Genomic DNA, 19,905 nt, shown 5'->3' on the forward strand with positions numbered 1-19,905 from the left:
ATCAATGTTCTTAATTGTTTTTAAATTTCCTTTTCCTCTGCTTGATGGTTCGATGCTTTTAATGGTGTTTATGTGAAGCACTTTGAATTGCAATGTGCGAAACAAATAAACTTGCCTTGCCTTGCCTTAAAATGTGAACAACTGGACAAACTCAAATAAAAGTGTATCTTCCAATAAAAAAGGTCTTTCTACAGTAAACAGTAGTTAAACAGTTCAGAAACTGAATCTTTGACATTTTGAAACTTCTGCGCTTCACAGTCTGAATTTCTTTTATTTGTAACGCATTAGGGCAACAACAGAAATCCTACAGGAGCTTGAGCTAAAACCTGAGCACAGAAAACTGTCGGCATGACATCACACCACGAGAGGCAGGTTTGTTTCTACTTTAGATGAATTGACCCTTTAAAACAAACAAAAGAAAACACTTCTTCCTAGGTGAGAGGCACAATTGGGATCCTAAAAGCACCTCACACAAATATTTATTAACATACAGCGTGTCAGAGGCAACGTTGTTTCTGTTGTTTTCCTTTTGATTGAGCTCCGTGTTTGCATTAAAGGACGTGAATGGAGTCTTTTCTCAGACGCAGATGTCAGTCCCAGCACACTGCTGTTTAATGCTGCATGTGTGTGTTCTCCGTCAGTGTGTGACTGAGCTCCGGGTTCGGATCCCAGTTTGCCAGCAGGTCACTGAAGTCCGGCTGAGCGCTGTCGAGGGTGTGCGTGTGGTGGTGTGTGAGCGGGTTGTAGTGCATGTCTGTGTTACCGTCTGCGTGTGTGCCTTCCTGCGACGGTGTGCTGCTGTTTGCGTGTGAGACGTCAGCTGTGCCGCTGAACCCGACCAGGGAGCAGCACGGCATCGGCTCCGTCCAGAAACTGAGCGGGAGGTGTCGCTTGATCATCGGGTGGCCTCGGCCCTGGCTCGGGCCCCTGTGGTCAAACAGTTCAGCCAGGGGCCCCAGACCACGGTTGCCCTTAGCAACCGTGACTCCTTGGTCATCAGCACAAGTCGCAAAACTGCCGTCTTGCTCCTCTGGACTTCCTGCTCTCGCGATTCTCAGCAGATCGTCATAGTAACGCAGACGCCCGCTGGTCGTCATGGAGACAGAGTCACTGTAGATGTCACAAACTTCTTGGTCACCGGAGCAGCGACCGAAATATCGCTGGACGTCACGACTGATGAGGTCAGCAAACCTCAGCAGCTGCTTCGTCACGTCCAGAGCCGGGATCAGGAAAACCTCCTCCAAACAGTCCTCCTCTTCCTCCTGAGCCTCAGAATCTTCATCTTCCTCCTCCTCCTCCTCTTCTCTTTCTTCTTCGTCTTCTCTCTCCTCAGGCTTACCCTGCAGTTTCTCCTCTTCATCCTCCTTGCATGGAGACTGCTGGAAAATCAGCGGGTAGTAGGCTGGAGTCGGGGCCTGGATGAGGAAGTTCCTGATGACTCCTGTCGCCATGTTGACTGAGAACCCTGGAGAGATGAATACAGAAGAGAAAAAGTAAGAAACTGATCGAAAAGAAGTTTGTTGACGAGAAACACTGGTTGAAAAAAGTTTGTTTTATCACCTGGTGAAGTGCAAATTAGCAGCCGGGTTCTTCTGTGTTCAGCCTGTGTCCCGGGTCACTGATGGATCTCCCCTTTCTGTGCATGTGTGTGCATATGTCACACAGGTCCAGCAGGATCGTCACTGTATATATACCGCAGCACAGACGTGTGCGTCTCGCGTCGGATGAGGCAGCTTCCAGAACAAATATTTGCGTGCCGAATTGGTCAAACAGACTTTGTTTACTTTATCACTGGGCAACCGGGGAGGGGGTCCGGGCCTAATGGATCCTCTGCCGGGGGACGATGGAGAGTTGTTCTACACACACACACAAACACATCATTGCTTTTTTTTTCCGTCCCTGTTATCAGGCTAGTTAAAGGATAAAAGAGCGTGAAATCAAATCATATGCTGTTTTGACTTCTAAAGGGGAACACTCTGAACCGACATCAGCCCACCTACAACACCACCGAGATACAGCGCAACCTGGGTTCTCGCACACACACGCGCACACACACACGCACACACACTGTAATTTATTGTTTTTAAGTGAGGTGCATCAGGACGCAACATCAGACTCGCACATCGACCTCCACACCTGCCAGTCTTTAATCAACAGAAGATGACAGTGTGCTCAGACACAGCATCAGTTTCACTTGTAGCTGCTGACCACCTCTGTTGAACAAAACAGACAACAGATCAGGTAGCAGAGCGTCACGAAGTCCCCGCAAACAACAAACTGCCGCATAATGAGCAGCTGAGCGCTTCCCGTGGCAGTTCTGTTTGTGTCAAATGGTGTAAATCCACTCACTTTAAAGGCTGGAGACGCTCTTGGCTTTGGCGACACAAACACCTGCCAGGAGGATCAGCTGAATGCTGTTTTAATCTTTTTATGGGATTTGTCACATCAACAAAAACAGAGAATTGTTACAGTCTGTTTTAAAGCTTAATTCCTCAAACTGATAATGTGAATTTTTTTTTCCCCCAAATATTTTAATAAATCCTTTAACCTCTTAAATGATTCATTTCCCTACTCATTTTGCCCTGAATCTGGCTTTAAAGTTACAGACACAAGAACACTGATTACTTTCACATTGTAGGAAAGCTTTTGAATAATTCCCTTAAAAGCAGACATGTATGGGACTGTGTTGTAATTCTGTAATTTATTTTGTTTGGAGTTATTTGAAACAAAGAAGTCTTTTTTTTTTTTTTTAATCAATTTCTTGCATGGCCCAGAGATTTTTTTTTTTATCCTCAGAATAGACTTTCCAATCACACAAATTTATATTTGGTAAAGAGTAAACACATTTGTCAGTTTGAGTTATGAAGACTTCAGTAGCTGTTTCTAAAAAATGATAACCTCAAATGAACTGTGCTTCACTTCTTTCTACAAGTACTGTAGCATTTTTTTGTCTTTAGTCTTACATACCCAATTAAATGAGTGCAGACTTAACAAATGTACAGTTTCAGGATGTCTCAACAAGAACAAAGTAGTAAACTTCTTGGAAATATTTTAAAGATTTATGTAATCTGTAAAATAAATTTCTAAATATGCTGGATTGTCCAGTTCTCGCACTTGTAGATGAAGCACACCAGGAACTTACTGTAAAACATTTAAAAACAAGCAACTATGTTTTTACAGCACCATCCTTTCATTAAATATATTTAATGTCTTGTACATTCATGTATTTGTTCAACATGTAAGCTGAGATATTTGAAATCTTTGTTCCATGTAAATTAGAGCTGTGGGTTTGTACTACGTTGAATTGTGCAATATTTAGAGGTGCACACAACACCTTTGGAAAGACACGACAGTAGGGCACAGTAGAATAAAATAAACTAATGCCAGTGTACAGTGTGTACTGTATGTAAAACATGTAAGAGTGCCTTTCTATGTTTATATCACAGGTCCATAATTATTTGATGATTTAAATCCTGCTCTTTCAGATTTGACACATTTTTAAAGACATCTGTTGCAGTGTACATATGTGCATGTGCTTCTGTTTATGTGTGCATGTTGAGCATTAATATATGTGTGTGTGTGTGTGTGTGTGTGTGTGTGTGTGTGTGTGTGTGTGTGTGTGTGTGTGTGTGTGTGTGTGTGTGTGTGTGTGTGTGTGTGTGTGTTATCAGGAGACCCTGACTCCCTTGGCCTGCCTGTCACCAGTATCCAGGCTTCTGTGTTGATTTTAGGACTAAAGATCAATAGCGGCAATATGTCAGCTCTCAAGAGCCTAACAATGAATTACACACGCTTTTAGGCACACAAGCACATGAACGCGCGCACACGCACACACACACACACACACACACACACAGACACACACACACTTCTGTGCATCTAAAGGACATTAGGGGGACACTACTGGGAGAGATGTGAAGGATATCGGAATATCTATTTTGAGTCGTGGAACACAAATTTCACATCAGAGGTTATTTACACGACTCAAAATGTAACGACCTGTCAATACACGTAATCATGACGTCAATTATTATTAGATACATGACGCCAAATGGTATTTTAATTAAACAGTGACTTGATTTAAAGATCGTCAGCAGCTCTGATCCTCCAGTTATTTTTTTTTATTTTTTTGTGTGCTTTTACAGAGTTTTAGTTAACTCATGATTAAGCATCGTGTGTAATAATGAAGTGTTTTAAAGAATCTTCCATATTTATTTCCAACAACTTCCGCAGGCCTTTATTATTAAATTATTTATTTAAATTACAACATCCACAAACTGTGCAGCAGCTCATTAACTGTGATCTAACGATAGGCTGTCCGTTCAGGTCTGATCCTGGCTCAGCCGTAACAACAGAAGAGGTGATACAGCTGACCCACGGATCTGTCAGTACACCCGCAGACCCACACACAGACCCCCCCCCCCCACACACACACACACAGACCCCCCCCCCCCCCACACACACACACACACACACACGCTCTGAGTTAGTTTAGAGGAAATAAATAGTCCACCTGGCAGCTTGAAAAGCAGCTTAAAAGCCTCCTCTTCCTCTTCCTCCTGTGGATTTGGCTTCATTGGGTGACTCAGCAGGTGTGTGTCGCCACCTACAGGAGTCATCACAGTCCTTCATGTCACATTTTCTGAGGACTGTTTTTTCATTTAGTCAATATTTTTGAGACATTTTCACAGATCCCAATACCTTGCCATTACCAGTGAGTAACTAATTAAATTAAGTTAACAATGAAATTATAAAATATATGTAGTTGTAATCAGTTGTAATTAGTTATTAAATTACAGCTGTTATTCAAAATGTTGGTGATCTCAAAGTATCTGGATCAGAGTGATCTGAAAAATAAGATGGATCACCTGATCCTGGATAACAAAACAAGGGATTTCCAAATCCAGATCTGATCAACTGAGCCCTGCAGTCCCATTTCGAGCACTGGTGATCTGGATTTGGTAATCCTGAAAAGTTGGTATCGGGATCAGATTGATCCAGTCTGATGGTGCGCTGAAAAATGTGACACCTGCTATAGATCTTAAAGAAAGTTGCAAAGCCCCGGGGTTGGATGAGATGAAGGCTCTGGCTGTGGCATGGCCCTCGGGAGACAGAGCCTTCGGACAAGCAGACCGGGATAAAAGGTCCCCATCTTTAAGAAAGGGGACGTGGCTACGTCGGTTTACCATCGGGGTATCACACTTCTCAGTCTCCCTGGAAAAGTCTATGCCAAGGTGACGGAAAGGAGACTCCGGCTGATTGAACCTCAGACTGACGATCGACGCCGATTCCGACCCAGGCGAGGAAGAGCGAACCGGCTCTTCACCCCCTCAGATGAGATCATGATTAGAGATTGGAGTTTATCAAGGCCTTAGAAGGACTACGACCGTGTTGCCCTGAGAAATTCTGCGGAGGGAGCTCTCCGGGAGAAAGAGCTGTTTCCGTATACTTGGCAGGAAGTCAGGATTGTTCAGCGTGGTCCTCGGGTCTTCCTTTCCTCCACTCCGGTTTGTGCTATTTATGGACAGGATGTCAAGGCAGAGCGGAGGTCAGAAGGGCGTAAGGAGCGGAGACGAGTGGCATTGTCCTTTTGGAAGGCATTCGTATGTGTTTTAGTTTTGGTCTCCCTTTCTGTTGTTTTTCTTTTGTAGATATTGGGGTAAGAGTATCATGTATAGGTTGGTGTATGTTTTGTACTGTTTTTCATAGATTGCTGTCTACATATCCTACATATACAGTTTGGGAGGTGGAAGCTGTTTTGTTTGGTGGCTCTCAGAAGCTAGAGCCTCTGGTCTTATGGGTTTCACATATGCAGAGGATTAAACAAAAGCTATCGGCGAAGGTTGAACTCTGATAAATGACCTGATCAAATTTTAGAGGGAAGTCAGGAAAGAATGAAAGTTGGGAAAATACGGTTAGGTACAAACTAAGCAGTAAATTATGCAATTAATTTAAAAAAAAAAAAAAAGACATGTTCAAGTACAAAAACTTTTTTTTTTAATTTTCTATGATCAAAACTGCAAAACATCTAGAAAAATATACAACAAATGCTTAACCTTTCACAACATTTAACATCTGAAAATGGGAACATAAAAGAAAAGAAATATTCACATTTTCCCCAATAATGATAAAAGAACATTCATTTTTATTTCCTTTCTTTTACATATCAATGTTTTATACATTTGCAATCTTTAAGGTCTGCCATTTCGTTGGATTTATGTTTGAATACTAAACATCTCCACAGTAGCCGGAGTCGTTGGAGAGCTGCGAGTTGGAGCTGCGGTTGGATGAGGAGTTCCATATGTCCAGGTTCATATGTGGGCCGAAGGGGTTGAAGCTAGAGTACTGGATCGGTCCGCAGGTCCCCACCGGCTCCCGGGTGTAGGGAGTGTGAGGAGGGGTGATCGGTGTGATGGGCGACACGGGGGATATCGGGGCTGATCGCTCAGGTTGGAAGTGGCTCGGGTAAGGCTCGCTCTGCGGGGTCCAGATGGACCCAAACAGGCTGGACATGGGGGAGAGGCTGCGGGTACCCGAGAAGTATGGCTGTGGAGGATGATGAGAGGAAAATAATTACCTCAGGACAAAGTCACAGTGTTTCTGTGTGCCCGGGAGCTGCTGTCCACAGAAGTTCTGCACTTCTCTGTAATTTTCTAACCTCACCTGTCACCGAGCTCCGCTATCTGCTCCCTGCGGGGATGACCCGATTGTTCTTTCTCAGCTTTTTATTCTCGTTTCAGCTAAAATTAAAAAAAAAAAAAAAAAAGACCTCTCCACTAGACGGCAACGTTTCTCTCCATCCTCAGCAAAAAAAAAAAAAAAAAAAAAAAAAAAAGTTTTTCCTCCAGTGCTGTAGTGACAAGCGTGAGGCGCAGGTCATGGAACGCAGCGTTATATATCACAAACCTCTTTGTTTCTTTATATTTGTTATTACACCGGCACCAAAGCAAAAACATACCAAAACATACCAAAAAAGATTTAAGTTGAAGACATACTTCAGCTGCAAGTTTTAATTAAACACAACATTGATATTTCCGTGACACTTGTATGGCTAAGGTAACGTTTGTCAGGAAACTATACGTAGATCAATGATATAGGCGGTTTCATAAAATCCCGTTCCATATGATGTGATGTTTTTTTTGTTTAAAACATCATTACACAGCTTAAGTAGAAATGACTTGAGCATTAGACCAGTTAGACACTGGGATGTCGAGGCCTACATTTTATAGTACAAAATGAGGACATTAAAGCATCAGTGATTCTTTTTTTTTCACAGACATATTAAACATTTCTTTTGACAAGTGTTACTTTTTTTTTTTAGTTAAATCCTCACAGCTTTGCACTCAGGTGGGTATTGACTGTTAGTATCGGCTCACTGTTGCACTGTTTGGGCACTTGAGTAAAAACACTGGACATAAAGTTTATGAAATAAATGCAACAGCTGTGCGAAAAGCAGAAGCAGCGAACGAAAGAGAAGTGTTTTAAAACCTATTTTAAATCAGACTGTGTTAGAATAAATAAGTCTATTAAAAGCAATGCTCTCGTTTCTCATTTCTGCTCACGCACAGAAGGACGAGTGATGAATGTACGAGAGCTGATAACGTCGTCTGAAAGATATACAAAGTCAGAACACACAAGTCAGTACTGTCTTCAATGTCTGCGTGGACTTATGCTGCTCAAAATGACACAGCTCCAGTTTAAACCTACAACTTGACACCAAATCTGGGAGTTAACATGTATATCAGTTGTTTAGGCGTTTAAGTTGCCACAGGTATCATATGAATAATTATGCTAATCAGACCTCTGGTACCAAACCCAAAGTTCCTTTTCTTTCAAGCAACAATGAAATACTACTGCGTTACTCCATTTAGAGCCGTGTTGTAATGTGGAGCTACAATGTACTGGCACAATCAGTTGTGTGACAAAACAGTACGGAGCTTTTTAACAACCCCTTTTATTGTTGTTATTTCACACCGTGTCACTTCCTGTCCAAGACTTTAACTCATTTCACTCATTTTCATTGGTGTGATGTATGACTTCTTCAAAAATAATGTCAGTCACGGAAAGATAAACATCTTTAACCAGAAAAGAGCAACGTTGCTCTTGTCGGTGGTAATAAAAGACACTCGATCAGATTATTTTTGGGGGAGTTGGGAGTGTGGCGCGAACACTTGTGATCAGGTTATGTTCAAACTGAATATCTTTGGATTTTCCAACATTCGACTTCATTTTACAAACAAAACAATCGAGAAATGAATTAGCGGATTAATCGACAACAAAAAATAATTTGCAGCCTTAAAATGTAGCTCTAAATTTCCTTCCTATGACAACAAAGAATACCCTTCAGCTGCAGCAGGAGAGCAGCCAGATCACTCGGGCTTTGTTTAGTGCTACGAGGACTCACCTTGCTGCCCACACAGGATGCCGTGTCCCAGGTTGAGGACGATTCCTGAGGCTGCTCTTCACTCCAGCTGTTCTGATTGCCGTGCGTGTTGTGGGCCTCTTGACTGGGAAAACCACTCGGAAATGTTCCATTACCTGCAAAATGATTACAACAAACAGACGCTGAGCGGGAACCCGGATCCGCCTCAATGATGCCGTGTAAATGATTGTTCGTTGGTTCACAGGATCGAATTCCTTCGTTCATTCTCATCAAAATTAGATCTTGCACAACATTGTAACACGCAACAGGATTCAAACTGCACGTCATGAGCTTGAGCTCGTACCTATGTAGTTCCTTTCGTTACAGTAGGTGTAGGGACTGTTGCAATGGCTGTTGGCACTGCTCCACGTAAACCTGCAGGAGACCAGGAAACATTCGAGAGGTTTTAAGAAAACGTTGACACTAATCTACTAAAACACAAACGCACATTGCTGCAGCACGATGGGAACGATATTATCCTAACAATAAAAAAATTAAAAAAAATCCAATATCAGTCATAATGGCAGACAGATCTATGTGCTAACTAATGAACAGTTGGAGATGATGTTTACACAGACGGATATGCAGACTGATCACAGCCAGAGACATTTTATGTTCACATTAACATTAGACAATTATAATAAGATTTTCTGTCCCATTTTCGGATCACATGATGTGTAAAAAACAAACAGATAACTTTACATCTGTATTATCAGATTTTTTTTTTTCGTGACTTGGGGCAAATAAACCCACAACATAATGTTGTAGGTAAAGTTACCAAAGGATTTCTTACTTCTACATCCAGCAGACACACAGCAATATATGCATTAATGTGAAGTTATATTTTTTCCATGAATCTAATATTTACTGTGTAAATTAGCTTTGCTTTGGTCTCCACCATAGACTGCTTTATGTCCTTTACTCACTTCATTGCTTTCTGCCTGGCGCTGGGTTTGTTATAACAAACAGCCTCTCTAACAACACAAAGGCACATTTCATTTACTGATAATACAGAAAAACTTTCATTAATGGAGCTTTATTAAAAGTGTCTAAAAACCTACCCATTGTATGGCCCGGTGGTTGGTGGTTGAGGTATGTAGGGCAGAGCTTCGGTGGTGTTGTATCTGAACTCATTGGTGAGGGGGATGGACGGAGCGGACCACGCTTCTTCGGTCAGATACTGACCTGTCAGGTCTGAAAGGGAGCGCAAGAAAACTCCTTTAGAAAGCAGAGGTCGTTCTTTTTTTTTTTAGACAAGAGTTTATTTACAAGTTAAGTGTGCATTTACTATGAATGTTCCTGCCTTTACCCATGTTCCTGTCCATTCCTGCAGCAACAGCAGCAAAACTCGGGGCGAAGCTGGACGCTGTGGGTTCAGGGCTTTGGCACAAGTCTTTACGGTACAAGCTGTTCATGCTAAGCAGACGAGAGGCAAAGGTTACAAGTTACACAGGGAACCAATGAAAACAGAGGAGTGTATTTTCCATAAGAAACAGCAGCTATTTATTCTTTGATGACCTACTTCCAGGCATAAGCAACACTAAGAATATATATAAATGAAACTATCCTGTGCACAGTGCAAATGAGAGCTTCTTTAAAGTTCTTTGCCGAGTACTATTTTATTTAAAAAGGGGATCAGTACAATCCACAGATTTGACTTTTTGCCTTTTCATCTATCAGACTGGCAAATTTGCATTGATGTTTATTCTGAGCATGGTTCACAGTCTTTCACATGCAATGATTCAAACTAGTTCTTGTATCAGCTACTGTGTTTGATCGAGTACCTTAGAGCCTTGTGGTTTGCATTCATGTTCTGGTAGCAGTCTCTCTCTACTGGGTAGACACTGTACTGCATGGAGTCCCCTGCAAAAATCAACCAGGCCAATGTCAAAATGCAGCAATCCACACCTCTCGTCAGTCATAAAACTGCATTATGTACATAATAACAATAACAACTTAATTTCTGTAGCGCTTTTGAAAAACAAGTTTCAAAGCGCTTCACAATATCCAACAGTATAAAATAGAATGATAAAATACAACAGACAAAAAACAGAGTTCATCAATAAAATGAAATGCAGTCAACAAAAGGCAAGTCTAAAATAATGTGTTTTTAAGAGTGACTTAAAAGAAAACTGTTAGCGTCCCCGATCACCTCTGGCATTTCGTTCCATAACTGAGGGGCCTGAACAGAAATCGCCCGGTCACCTTTCGTTTTGTGTTTGGTTCGGGGTTCGGTCAGGAACGACCCACCAGAGGATCTCAGGTTGCATGTAGGCTCGGAGGCGGACAGGAGGTCCGCTTTCTATTCAGGCGCCAGCCCCCTGCGAGTCTTATAAGTGATCATTAAAATGTTAAAATCTATTCTAAAATGGACAGGGAGCCAATGAAGTGTTTTTAAATCAGGTGTAATGTGCTCTCTTCTGTTGGACTTGGTTATGAGTCTGGCTGCTGCATTTTGAATGAGTTGAAGTTTGTTTATGTTAAATTGTGTGAGGCAAGAGTGCAGTGCATTGCAGTAATCTAAACGGGCTGAGATGAAAGCATTGATTACTGTTTCTAGGTTATTGGGGGATAGAAATGAACTGATTTTTGAGATTTTCCTGAGTTGAAAAAAAGCATCATTGGACAACAGAGTTGATGTGCTGGTCGAAGTTAAGATGGTTGTCAAAGATTACACCGAGGTTTCTGCAGGAGGAAGTAATGTTAGCTGAGAAGGAACTGAGGTGGGAGGAAATATAATTTTGGGATAAATCTGGACCTATGATGACAATTTCTGATTACTCTGAATTTAGCAGTAGAAAGTTTGATGCCATCCAGTTTTTTATTTCAGCAATGCACATGTGGAGGTTGCTTAGTTGGTTAGTGTGGTTATTGTCAAAGGAGAAATATAATTGTAACGGTCCCAAGAACAGAACCCTGTGGAACTCCGTGTAGTAGCGGTGCCGGTGCTGATTTAAAATTCCCAATTTCTACACAGAATGACCTCCCCGACAGAAAAGATTTAAACAAATCTAAAACCAGGCCTGAAATAACCATCCAATTTTTAAGACGTTTAATTAAAATGGTATGATCAACAGTATCAAAAGCTGCAGACAGGTCCAATAGGAGTAAAATAGTATGTTGACCATAGTCAGCTGCTAAAAGGAGATAATTTAAAACCTTTCGGAGTGTAGTTTCTGTACTATGACCCTTCCTAAAACCTGACTGAATTTTTTTCAAGGAGACAATTGCCATTCATAAAAGAAATAATTTGTTCAGCTACGATTTTTTTCAAGGACCTATGCAAGAAATGGGAGTTTAGAAATTGGCCGGAAATGATTGAGAGTATCAGGGTCGAATGTAGGTTTTTTTAAAATAAAGGCTGTACAACTGCTGTTTTAAAATAATCAGGAACGATGCCAGATGAGTGAAGACTTCAACAGATTCACCAGAAATGAACAGGTTACGGCCACCGTTTCTTTAAGGAAGTTGGTAGGAATGATGTCAAGGGAGCAGGTGGAGTTGTTCATTTTGGCAATGATCTCAGTCACATAAGTAGTTGTTAATATATTAAAGGACGCTACAGTACAGTTGATGCTGGGAGGCGGAAGTTCAGGAACAGTCAGGGAAGTAGAAGAAATATTGTTTCTGACAGAAAAAGGACTTAAATTGTTCACATTTATCAATTGATGGTTCAACGGTGGTGGGGGGTGGACCGGATGTGCGGCTTACAACATTGAAAAGGATTCTGGGGTTGGATCCATATTTGTTAATGAGGTCATTGTAATATTGTTCTCTTGCCATCTTCACTGCTTGAATGACATTTTTTTGTAAAACTCTCAATTTGTTCAAGTCTGTAGGCCGATTATAACGCCTCCATTTTCGTTCTGTTTTGCGACATGACTGCTTTAGGGACTTGATGTAACTGTTTAGCCATGGCTGGTGTGTAATGTGGGGTTTTCTTGGTTTTAATGGAGCCACCGTGTCGAAAATATTTGTACGGCTTGAATTGAAAGTGGTGGTGATGTCATTAATACTCAAGTTTAGAGTGGAAACCCATATCGATGGAGGCAAAAGTATTGCAAAAACTGGCAGCTGAAGTTAAGTTGAAAATGTGGGAATAGGACTGGTCTGTGTAGTTGATAATTGCATTATGAACATAGGTGTTAAAAAGCAGATACTTGTGATCAGATACCACACTGTCTTGGCATATAACATCACTGATCCTGATGCCCTGATACGAAATCAAGTCAAGAATAAGTCCTTTGTGTGCGGGTCCTGTTAAAGCCCGTGAGAAATGAAAAGTATCAACTAGTTTTAAGAAGTCCTTGGCTAGGGTATTGTCAGGACAGCAGATATAATGCCCGTGTCGGGGGTAAATAGCATAAAATAGTCTCATTATTAATTCAAAAACAGAAGAACTAAACACTGAGCTAAATTTTCCAAGAGAAGGTGGTGTGTAGGAGCTTCATACTTTTTCTTGATGAGGTAGTGCAGGGGTGTGTTCGGGCATTGGGGTCCTTGTCTCCCTCCATGCTGCTGGCGCTGCTCCAGCTGCCCCATCTCCCTCTGCTGGCCCTCACACTACCCGACGAGCTGCCGGAGTCCGAGCCTGACTCGCACACTCCACCTACACGCCGCTCTGCAACACACTTTCTCCGACTGCGAGCTGGACACACACCTGCCAGAAATCAACAAAAGCAAGTGAGATCAAAAGTGGTCTTACTGAGATCCAGTATTGTGTTACTGTTGAAGCCAACGAATGCAGGAGTTCAAAGTGATGCGACTTAAACAAGTTCAGTTATGGTAGAATCCGATTTGGCCGCCCACCGTTCTGTTTGAGGGGGCTCTCAGGACTCTGACCCGGTTTTAGTGCTTCTGTCTTGGGGCCGTTGGAGCAGCGGTTCCTGTTGCGGGTTCCATTGACGTTACGGTCCGATGTTTTCCAATCAGGTTCTTTGTCCCTTTCTGGCATCACTACAATATTGTGCTCAGGAGCACTACAGTAGTAATCAGACAAAAACAATAAGAACACAAGTCAGTTTACTATTTGATGCTTCTAAAAGCTGTCCTGTCTTAGTTGGTTCAGCGGCCACTTGATGTGCTCTTGGGTTTCCCTTTTTAACACTACATCTCACAGACCATTGTTGTCAGGTATCTTTCTATGAGGAATTAACACACTATATTACCTGGAGACGATTTCTGTCTTCCTGCGACTCCTCTTTCCCTTATTGTTCCCTGGTGCAGTGCCAGTCTCTGTGCTTTGCACCTTCTTTTTCTGGCCTTTTCCATCTTCTCTCAACTGGAATGGTAAAATAAAAGAAAAGGGATGACAGTTACTTTTCCATAGGAACCCTTTAGATTATGTTCTTTGTAAAGTGTCTGAATCAATTTGTAAAGTCACAGAATAATAATTACTGGCATATATGCAGTTCCTTCCTTACCTCCAGTTCAGAGCTGTCCCTTTTCTCAGAGTCCATCTTCTCTGTATAGTGCTCCGTGCAGCTCTTCTCTACAGGTCTGCACACTAAAAGGCCTGGTCTAGATCCTGGACCCATTGCGACTTTATCTGGGAAACCAGCAGCCATTTCCACGGGAAACATAACCGCTGCTGGCGCTGTGTCTTCTATATTGCTCTGGAGGACTTCGTTATAGTCCGTGGATGTCTTTTTGCACAGATCACTGATTAAAGGTGGTTGGTTGTTGTTGCAGACATCAGAGTCTGGGGTAAGGGGAGCGTCTGGTGTCAGGTCTTCATGCTCTTCATCCATTGTAGCTGCAGCTGTGGAGGCGCTGGACTTAAATTTGGTGTAATAGAGTGAAACTTTGTGTTTCTTTTGCTGTTGGGACATGGTTGTTGAGGAGCCTTTCTTTAAGGGTTGAGGACGAGAGGTGGGGCTGTTGGCCAAGGCTGGAGAGCCGCGCCCTTTGCCTTTGTCTGATGTGTGACCAGAGTCCACATAGGTCTTACAGCTGCCCTTTGTTTTACTGCATAAACAAACATAGAAATGACAATTTAAAGTATTTAACACCAAAAAAAAAAATCCACTTGGTATGTCTGTGAACGGTGCGTTTAAATTACAGAAAAAAAAAAAAAAGAGAAATTGCTGCACATACTTTATTCCATTGAGCATGATATTATTGACTGAGCCGTTGTCCCGGGACAGGACAGAGTTGTGGTTGCTTCTGATGCTGGGTGTGGAGAACTCATTCAGGATATACTGCGCCTGATGGAAGGCCATCAGACACACACCAAACAAGGAGAAGCTGCAACAAAAAGAGATACAACTACATTTACGAGAAGATCTGACAAATGTAAATGAGTTGCCGAAGAACAATCTTTATTCAGTCAAACTCCCATCAGTAAGTGTTCACTGGCCCCTCTCCTTTAACAATGAAGTTACTAACCATGTGAAGATGAGGGTGATCACCCAGAAGGTTTCCTCCCAACTGGGGCCGGGAACCACCTGGGCACAGAGAGGAAGCATGTGGTGGGGAAGCGTCACATTCAGGGTAAAAGGGAAAGAGGTGCCGCGTGATGTCACCAAGGTGAGGTCCCGAATCACCCAGGAAGAAGTGAAGTCGGGGGTGAACCTGAGAACACAAACGGGTGAAGTAAGACATACAAATGTAAGATAGAGTGAACTGAGGATAAAATAAGGAGATAAAAAAGGAAGAGGAAGATATAATTGTGACATATTACACAAGCATGCAAAAGAGGAAGAGACAGTAGAAAAAAATTTCAAATGTGGGCACTGCTTGCAGTTGAGAAACCAAAATACTGTGCAGCCAAAGAAAAAAATCTCATCCATTTAATCTGACTCACAAATAAACATTATATAATTTAAATATTAAAGGACAAAAGTAAGAAAATAAATCTAAAATTCAACTTACGCAATGGTGATCTCAGAAGAAGTGTTGTGGTCGAGGCTGAAGGAACGACACTGCAGCACCTCGAAGCCAAATCCCTGACACTTATAACCATTTATGTTCATGGACATGACCGTCAGAGGAAGCTCTCCTGCATTGTCCACCTTAAAACTCTTTCTGATGGCAAAAAGGGGCTTATTGGTGCGCAGACCTGTGAGTGAAACACAAGAATATTACTCATTTGTGAGATTCGTGTTCTTACCTTTTCAGCTTAAGTGATCATTTACAGTAAAAGTAGAATTAAGGGGAATATTAGCAAAAGATCATTTATTAATATTAACTTTGTACATGTATCTCACCATCACGACACTCCATTAGAGTTGACTGAGGAACATTGAAGCGTAGCGAGGCTCCTGGACCGGGCAGTTTGCCTCCAACTCTTAGCAGCTCTTTGGCCCCGTGGCCCTGCACCGTTATCATGTCAAACACCGTCAGGTTGTTCCTGAAAACAATGGAGAACACGCACAAACTAAGGCCTCGATTCAGCCCTTAAAAAAGAATCACATGAACCAATAGTACAGTCAAAGCCACTGAAATCAAAGCCACATTTTTCATTTGTACAAATCTATTGTGTTTTTTTTTTTACATTCAAGGTACTGGCTGTAATAAATATTTCACTGCACTTTTGTACAAAAGCAGATGCCAGAAAAATGGCAGATAATGGAATTAATGTGAAATTCTCAATTGGTATGAAAACTGAACACCATATACACCCAGAAGTCATGAACAAATGTGTCCTACTAATATGAATTGTTACCTGATAATAAGAATGGTAGTGGTGGGTTTGTGTTCGGAGGGCGTAAAGACCACAGCAACCTCTCTGGACTCCCAGGGCTGCAGCAACAGACGGAGGACACCATCTCCTGTTAAGGCTTGTATATTCTTACCCGCCTGTACAGTAACACACAGATAGAGACAGGGGGAAAAAAAGGGTGTTAGAGAAGGCAACACAAGCCAGACTGAAAAATGACAAAATGTGTTCAAAAAATGTACACAGTTAAATTAGGGAATGTACGTTGTCAGCCAAAAAGCAGTGAGTAAATGCTATAATATGTATCACTGGGACAAATGAGTGTTTTAAGATTTACCTTGTGAGGAGAAGCCAACAGAGAAAACTCTGCTGTGCTGATGTTGACGGAGAGGGGGCTGATATTAAACCTGCCAATGAAAACAAAGAAAACACTTTTACAAATAAACTACAAGGATGTGCTGCAGCATCATGGCTCCAATCCTTTGTGATATAAAATATATTCTCAGCAGTGTACCATTTGGTTAGGAGGTCCAGGGCCTCCAGGGGGGCAGGGTACAGGGAGAGGATTCGAATCTCTACAGAAACCACTGAGGACGAAGGATTCTTCAGCATGAACGTCTTCACCTGGAACAACCAAACCGATTTAGTATATTAGACAGATGTCACAAGTTGAATATCTAGCTGGAAATATATAAATGTAAAATAAAATATTTCTAGTAAAGAATCACAAAGTGTTGCACACCTTGCTCTCATTGACAGGTGTAGCACCAAAATCCAGAGGAGAGGATGCCTCTACAGGGAGTCTGGGCCACCTGACAAGACAACAATATTGAAATGATTAAGGATCATAATGCTGAGTAATGATGGATTAAAGGCACAATAAGGGAAGAAAATGTGTGCGTATGTTGCATCTAAGACTGACCTGCAAGGCAATTTGTCTTTGTGACTCTGCCATCGAGAGCAGAGCTCAGCTACCAGTTTGCTGTCTACAGCCCAGGATGAGGGTAAAAAGTCGGGGAGGAGAGAGCGCTGCCACTCTGAACGCCCTGATGAGACATTAGAGATCAAAATCATTAAAGTAAACAATAAAAACCCTACAATATCACTTTTTCTCACTTAAGAAGACATTATGAGATGACAAGCTTTACCCGCTTCTGATAACTGGAGAGGGCATGGGCGTCCACACTCCTGTTCAGCCTCAAACACCACTTCCCCCTGCTGGCAGACACAACAATAATTTACATCTTTGATTTGCTATACAGATCCCGACTCAGCACCCCACTAACTGGCCACTAGAGCTGGTAGTTTACCTTTGAAGATGTAGACTGAAAGTGGAGTGGAATGTGCAGGGCTGTGCCCAGACTGGTGTCCAGACTCAGGGTGGACACCTGGTTGACGGGCAGGGTCCTGCTGAGCAACTGGAGGGACAGGACACGCCAGCAGCCCTGAGGAACAGTCAGCGGACTGTTGAAGTTCATCACCTGACAGACAGGGGGCAACAGAGACAATCTGTCAAACCTTGTCCTCAAAAATCCCTTTGATAAATCAATAAAGTGTTCCAGGTCAAAATCTGTATACTATAAAATAACAAAAGCTTTGCTGACCCCCATTTTATGATCATGTGATTGGAGCTGCTTCCCATCATCCCATGATGCAGTGGCGCTTACCTTCATCACTCCCTGCAGCTTCTCCGAGAGGCTGGCATTGAGCACAGTGAGTGGCAGGGTGAAGCGGTTGGTGAGCCACAGGTCCACCTGGTTGGCACCGCTTTGTTTTACTTGGAAGAGGCTGAACAAATTCTCCACGATCCCCCTGCAGAAGGCAACGACACATTCAATTACACCATAATACTCAAGTTTCACATAAGGGAAATATAGATCTGTTTGTCTTCACAAATACTGTAATACAAATGCATGCACTTCTATGTGCCATCAGAACGTAAAACCACTATTTTCAAACGGTTTGTCTCTAACCCTTCAGGTTTGTTCCAACTTCAGTTTAAGCAAACTTCCTCCATGTTACCTGTGTGTGATATGCAGTCCAGGGAAGCTGTAGGTTGTCCTGTTTCCCAGAATTTTTAAACTGATGTGACTTGTACATTTCTGTCCATGGCCTGGCAATGAACCTGATACAAGAAATAAAACTGTTGTTGCCAGATTTCAAGACATTTGACTGAAAAGCAATTTCACACAGAAGATATTGTTTGAGCTGAGAGGAATTGATCGGCACTGAATTGAGTATTCACCTGTGCACGCAAGAGAAGCCACTTCAGTGAAGTTTTTTGTTTCTGGTGTCAGGAGAACCTGATTGAAGTCTAGGCTGGCCTCCACTTTTGATAGCACCTGCATGTCCTAAGGACATAAAACATCTTGTCAGAGCTGGAATGATTTTACTTAGAGGCTATGATGATGCAAAACAGAGAAACTCTCACCTTTACATAGAGCTTCTTCCCTCCAGAATTTAACATGTAAACTCCTATCTTTGCTTCTCCTGTTGAAGATCACAACAATGACAGACAAATCACAATAATGTTTATATGCAAATCTACATTTTCTGTTACAGGCAGACCATGCCAGCTTAAACAAAGCTATCATTTATTTGGGTTAAAACATTGTAAGAAATGCAACAAGAGGTTAAAACAAGACCATATAAAGTCTAAACCTTCAAGTGACAGGAATCTTTAACACAATAAAATACAACTGCTTACAATAAAATGGTGACATCATGACTTTAGAAACCACTTTTAAGAAACAAAATTGTGTCTCACTATTAAGTTATTGTAAACCAGTGAAAATGCGGTGGCTGATTTTATTTGATCTTTGGCCCGTGTGTTATTCTGTAAAGTGGGCCCATGAAATCAGAACTGAAGTCCTCTTATATCTCTCATCTGACAGTTTTTTTTTTACAAACAGCAACAGTATCTTCTCATTCTTTAAATATGTTCTTTCCCCAGAGTCAAACTCAGTCAAAAGAAATGAAAAAGTAGCCACGTGAAATGCAGAAAACTTCATTAGGTCGGCATCCAACGTCAGAATGTAAACAGTATTTGAACCTTGTAAACTTTTGCTTTGATAGTGCTCCACCACAGAAGATAAGACATTCAATGAGGCTATGTGAGTGAATGCTGAAAAAACTGAGACAAATATCATATGAAATATATATTATGAATGACACATCAGTGTAAAGCCAGCTGTATGGCGTATTGCAAACACTGCGACACACAGTCACATTCCCACAGTGAATTTGCCTTCAGACATCCGATCAGAGAAGCCAGACACTCACCTAATGCAGCCTGTCCAGCGCTGGGGGCGACCAGCAGGACCAAAATGTGCTCAATGACGTAGGGTTTGAGCTTGTCCAGGTCAGCGGGCCGGTCGCCGCGCGCAGACAGATTAATCTGCAGATTGAGGCGTTGTTCACTCTGGAGGCAGGACCCCTGGGACGGGACAGGAAAGGCATACCAGTCATGCGCCAAGCAGAAGCAAAACAGAAGAAGCATGAGCACAATGAGGAGTAATTTGAGATTTAAGGAGTTCAGCAAATAGGACTGGAGACTAAGATGAAGAAGCAAAACAACAACAACAAAAAAGGGCTAACCGGTGTGTTTGCATACTGTACATCAACAGACAGACAGACCAACCCACCCTCCACCCTGTGACTAACACCCTCTTAAAGCTGACAGATCAGTACTGGGAGAGTGAAAATCTCACTGCAAACCAGGGATCGCCTTAGTGGGTGAATAACCACTTGACAACCTGTAGACAGATGCCCTGGCTTGGTGCCACAGGGGGCTTAAGGCATGCAACGGCAAATCTAATCCCCT

The 19,905-nt window shown here is 42.2% G+C and overlaps 2 protein-coding genes across 7 annotated transcripts in view; both read right to left on the reverse strand.

Moving 5' to 3' along the window:
• Positions 1–605: 605 nt before the first annotated feature.
• On the reverse strand, positions 606–1,591 carry LOC138615651 (protein PERCC1). Its single transcript, XM_069689402.1, has 3 exons — positions 1,561–1,591; positions 1,340–1,465; positions 606–1,309 (listed from the first exon to the last, which is right to left on the reverse strand). Exons 2-3 carry the CDS (start codon positions 1,449–1,451, stop codon positions 612–614), a joined length of 810 nt encoding a protein of 269 aa, XP_069545503.1. The 5' UTR covers positions 1,452–1,465; positions 1,561–1,591; the 3' UTR covers positions 606–611.
• Positions 1,592–5,974: 4,383 nt separating this feature from the next.
• tmem131l (transmembrane 131 like) overlaps positions 5,975–19,905 on the reverse strand; it is a 33,774-nt gene continuing 19,843 nt past the window's right edge. The window contains exons 9-35 of one of the 6 annotated variants that reach the window (XM_069689746.1): positions 19,365–19,518; positions 18,514–18,572; positions 18,328–18,433; positions 18,105–18,207; positions 17,750–17,894; positions 17,393–17,563; positions 17,231–17,300; positions 17,005–17,128; positions 16,825–16,894; positions 16,597–16,706; positions 16,420–16,489; positions 16,089–16,222; positions 15,631–15,773; positions 15,296–15,482; positions 14,810–14,995; positions 14,519–14,668; positions 13,846–14,389; positions 13,591–13,703; positions 13,232–13,401; positions 12,876–13,082; positions 10,207–10,285; positions 9,726–9,838; positions 9,484–9,616; positions 9,349–9,396; positions 8,727–8,797; positions 8,405–8,538; positions 5,975–6,546 (exon numbers count right to left, since the gene is read on the reverse strand). In XM_069689746.1, the coding sequence (XP_069545847.1) occupies positions 6,229–6,546; positions 8,405–8,538; positions 8,727–8,797; positions 9,349–9,396; positions 9,484–9,616; positions 9,726–9,838; positions 10,207–10,285; positions 12,876–13,082; positions 13,232–13,401; positions 13,591–13,703; positions 13,846–14,389; positions 14,519–14,668; positions 14,810–14,995; positions 15,296–15,482; positions 15,631–15,773; positions 16,089–16,222; positions 16,420–16,489; positions 16,597–16,706; positions 16,825–16,894; positions 17,005–17,128; positions 17,231–17,300; positions 17,393–17,563; positions 17,750–17,894; positions 18,105–18,207; positions 18,328–18,433; positions 18,514–18,572; positions 19,365–19,518 (3,912 nt within the window). In that variant the 3' untranslated portion in view covers positions 5,975–6,228. The remainder of the gene's footprint in view (positions 6,547–8,404; positions 8,539–8,726; positions 8,798–9,348; positions 9,397–9,483; positions 9,617–9,725; positions 9,839–10,206; positions 10,286–12,875; positions 13,083–13,231; positions 13,402–13,590; positions 13,704–13,845; positions 14,390–14,518; positions 14,669–14,809; positions 14,996–15,295; positions 15,483–15,630; positions 15,774–16,088; positions 16,223–16,419; positions 16,490–16,596; positions 16,707–16,824; positions 16,895–17,004; positions 17,129–17,230; positions 17,301–17,392; positions 17,564–17,749; positions 17,895–18,104; positions 18,208–18,327; positions 18,434–18,513; positions 18,573–19,364; positions 19,519–19,905) is intronic. The other 5 variants (XM_069689747.1, XM_069689748.1, XM_069689752.1 and 2 more) reach the window with 5 other exon arrangements.

This window comes from Brachyistius frenatus, unplaced genomic scaffold (assembly GCF_029030835.1).
Source record: "Brachyistius frenatus isolate BFR_SWC_R1_liver_20210118 unplaced genomic scaffold, ASM2903083v1 Contig_7, whole genome shotgun sequence".
NCBI classification, from domain to species: Eukaryota; Metazoa; Chordata; class Actinopteri; family Embiotocidae; genus Brachyistius; species Brachyistius frenatus.

Bases quoted from the DNA above. Each gene is read 5' to 3' on its own strand.
- LOC138615651 (XM_069689402.1), bottom strand. From the start codon at position 1,451: ATGGCGACAGGAGTCATCAGGAACTTCCTCATCCAGGCCCCGACTCCA. The intron at 1,310-1,339 runs GTAAGCCTGAGG...AAGACGAAGAAG, and splicing joins TGAAGAGGAGAAACTGCAGG to AAAGAGAAGAGGAGGAGGAG.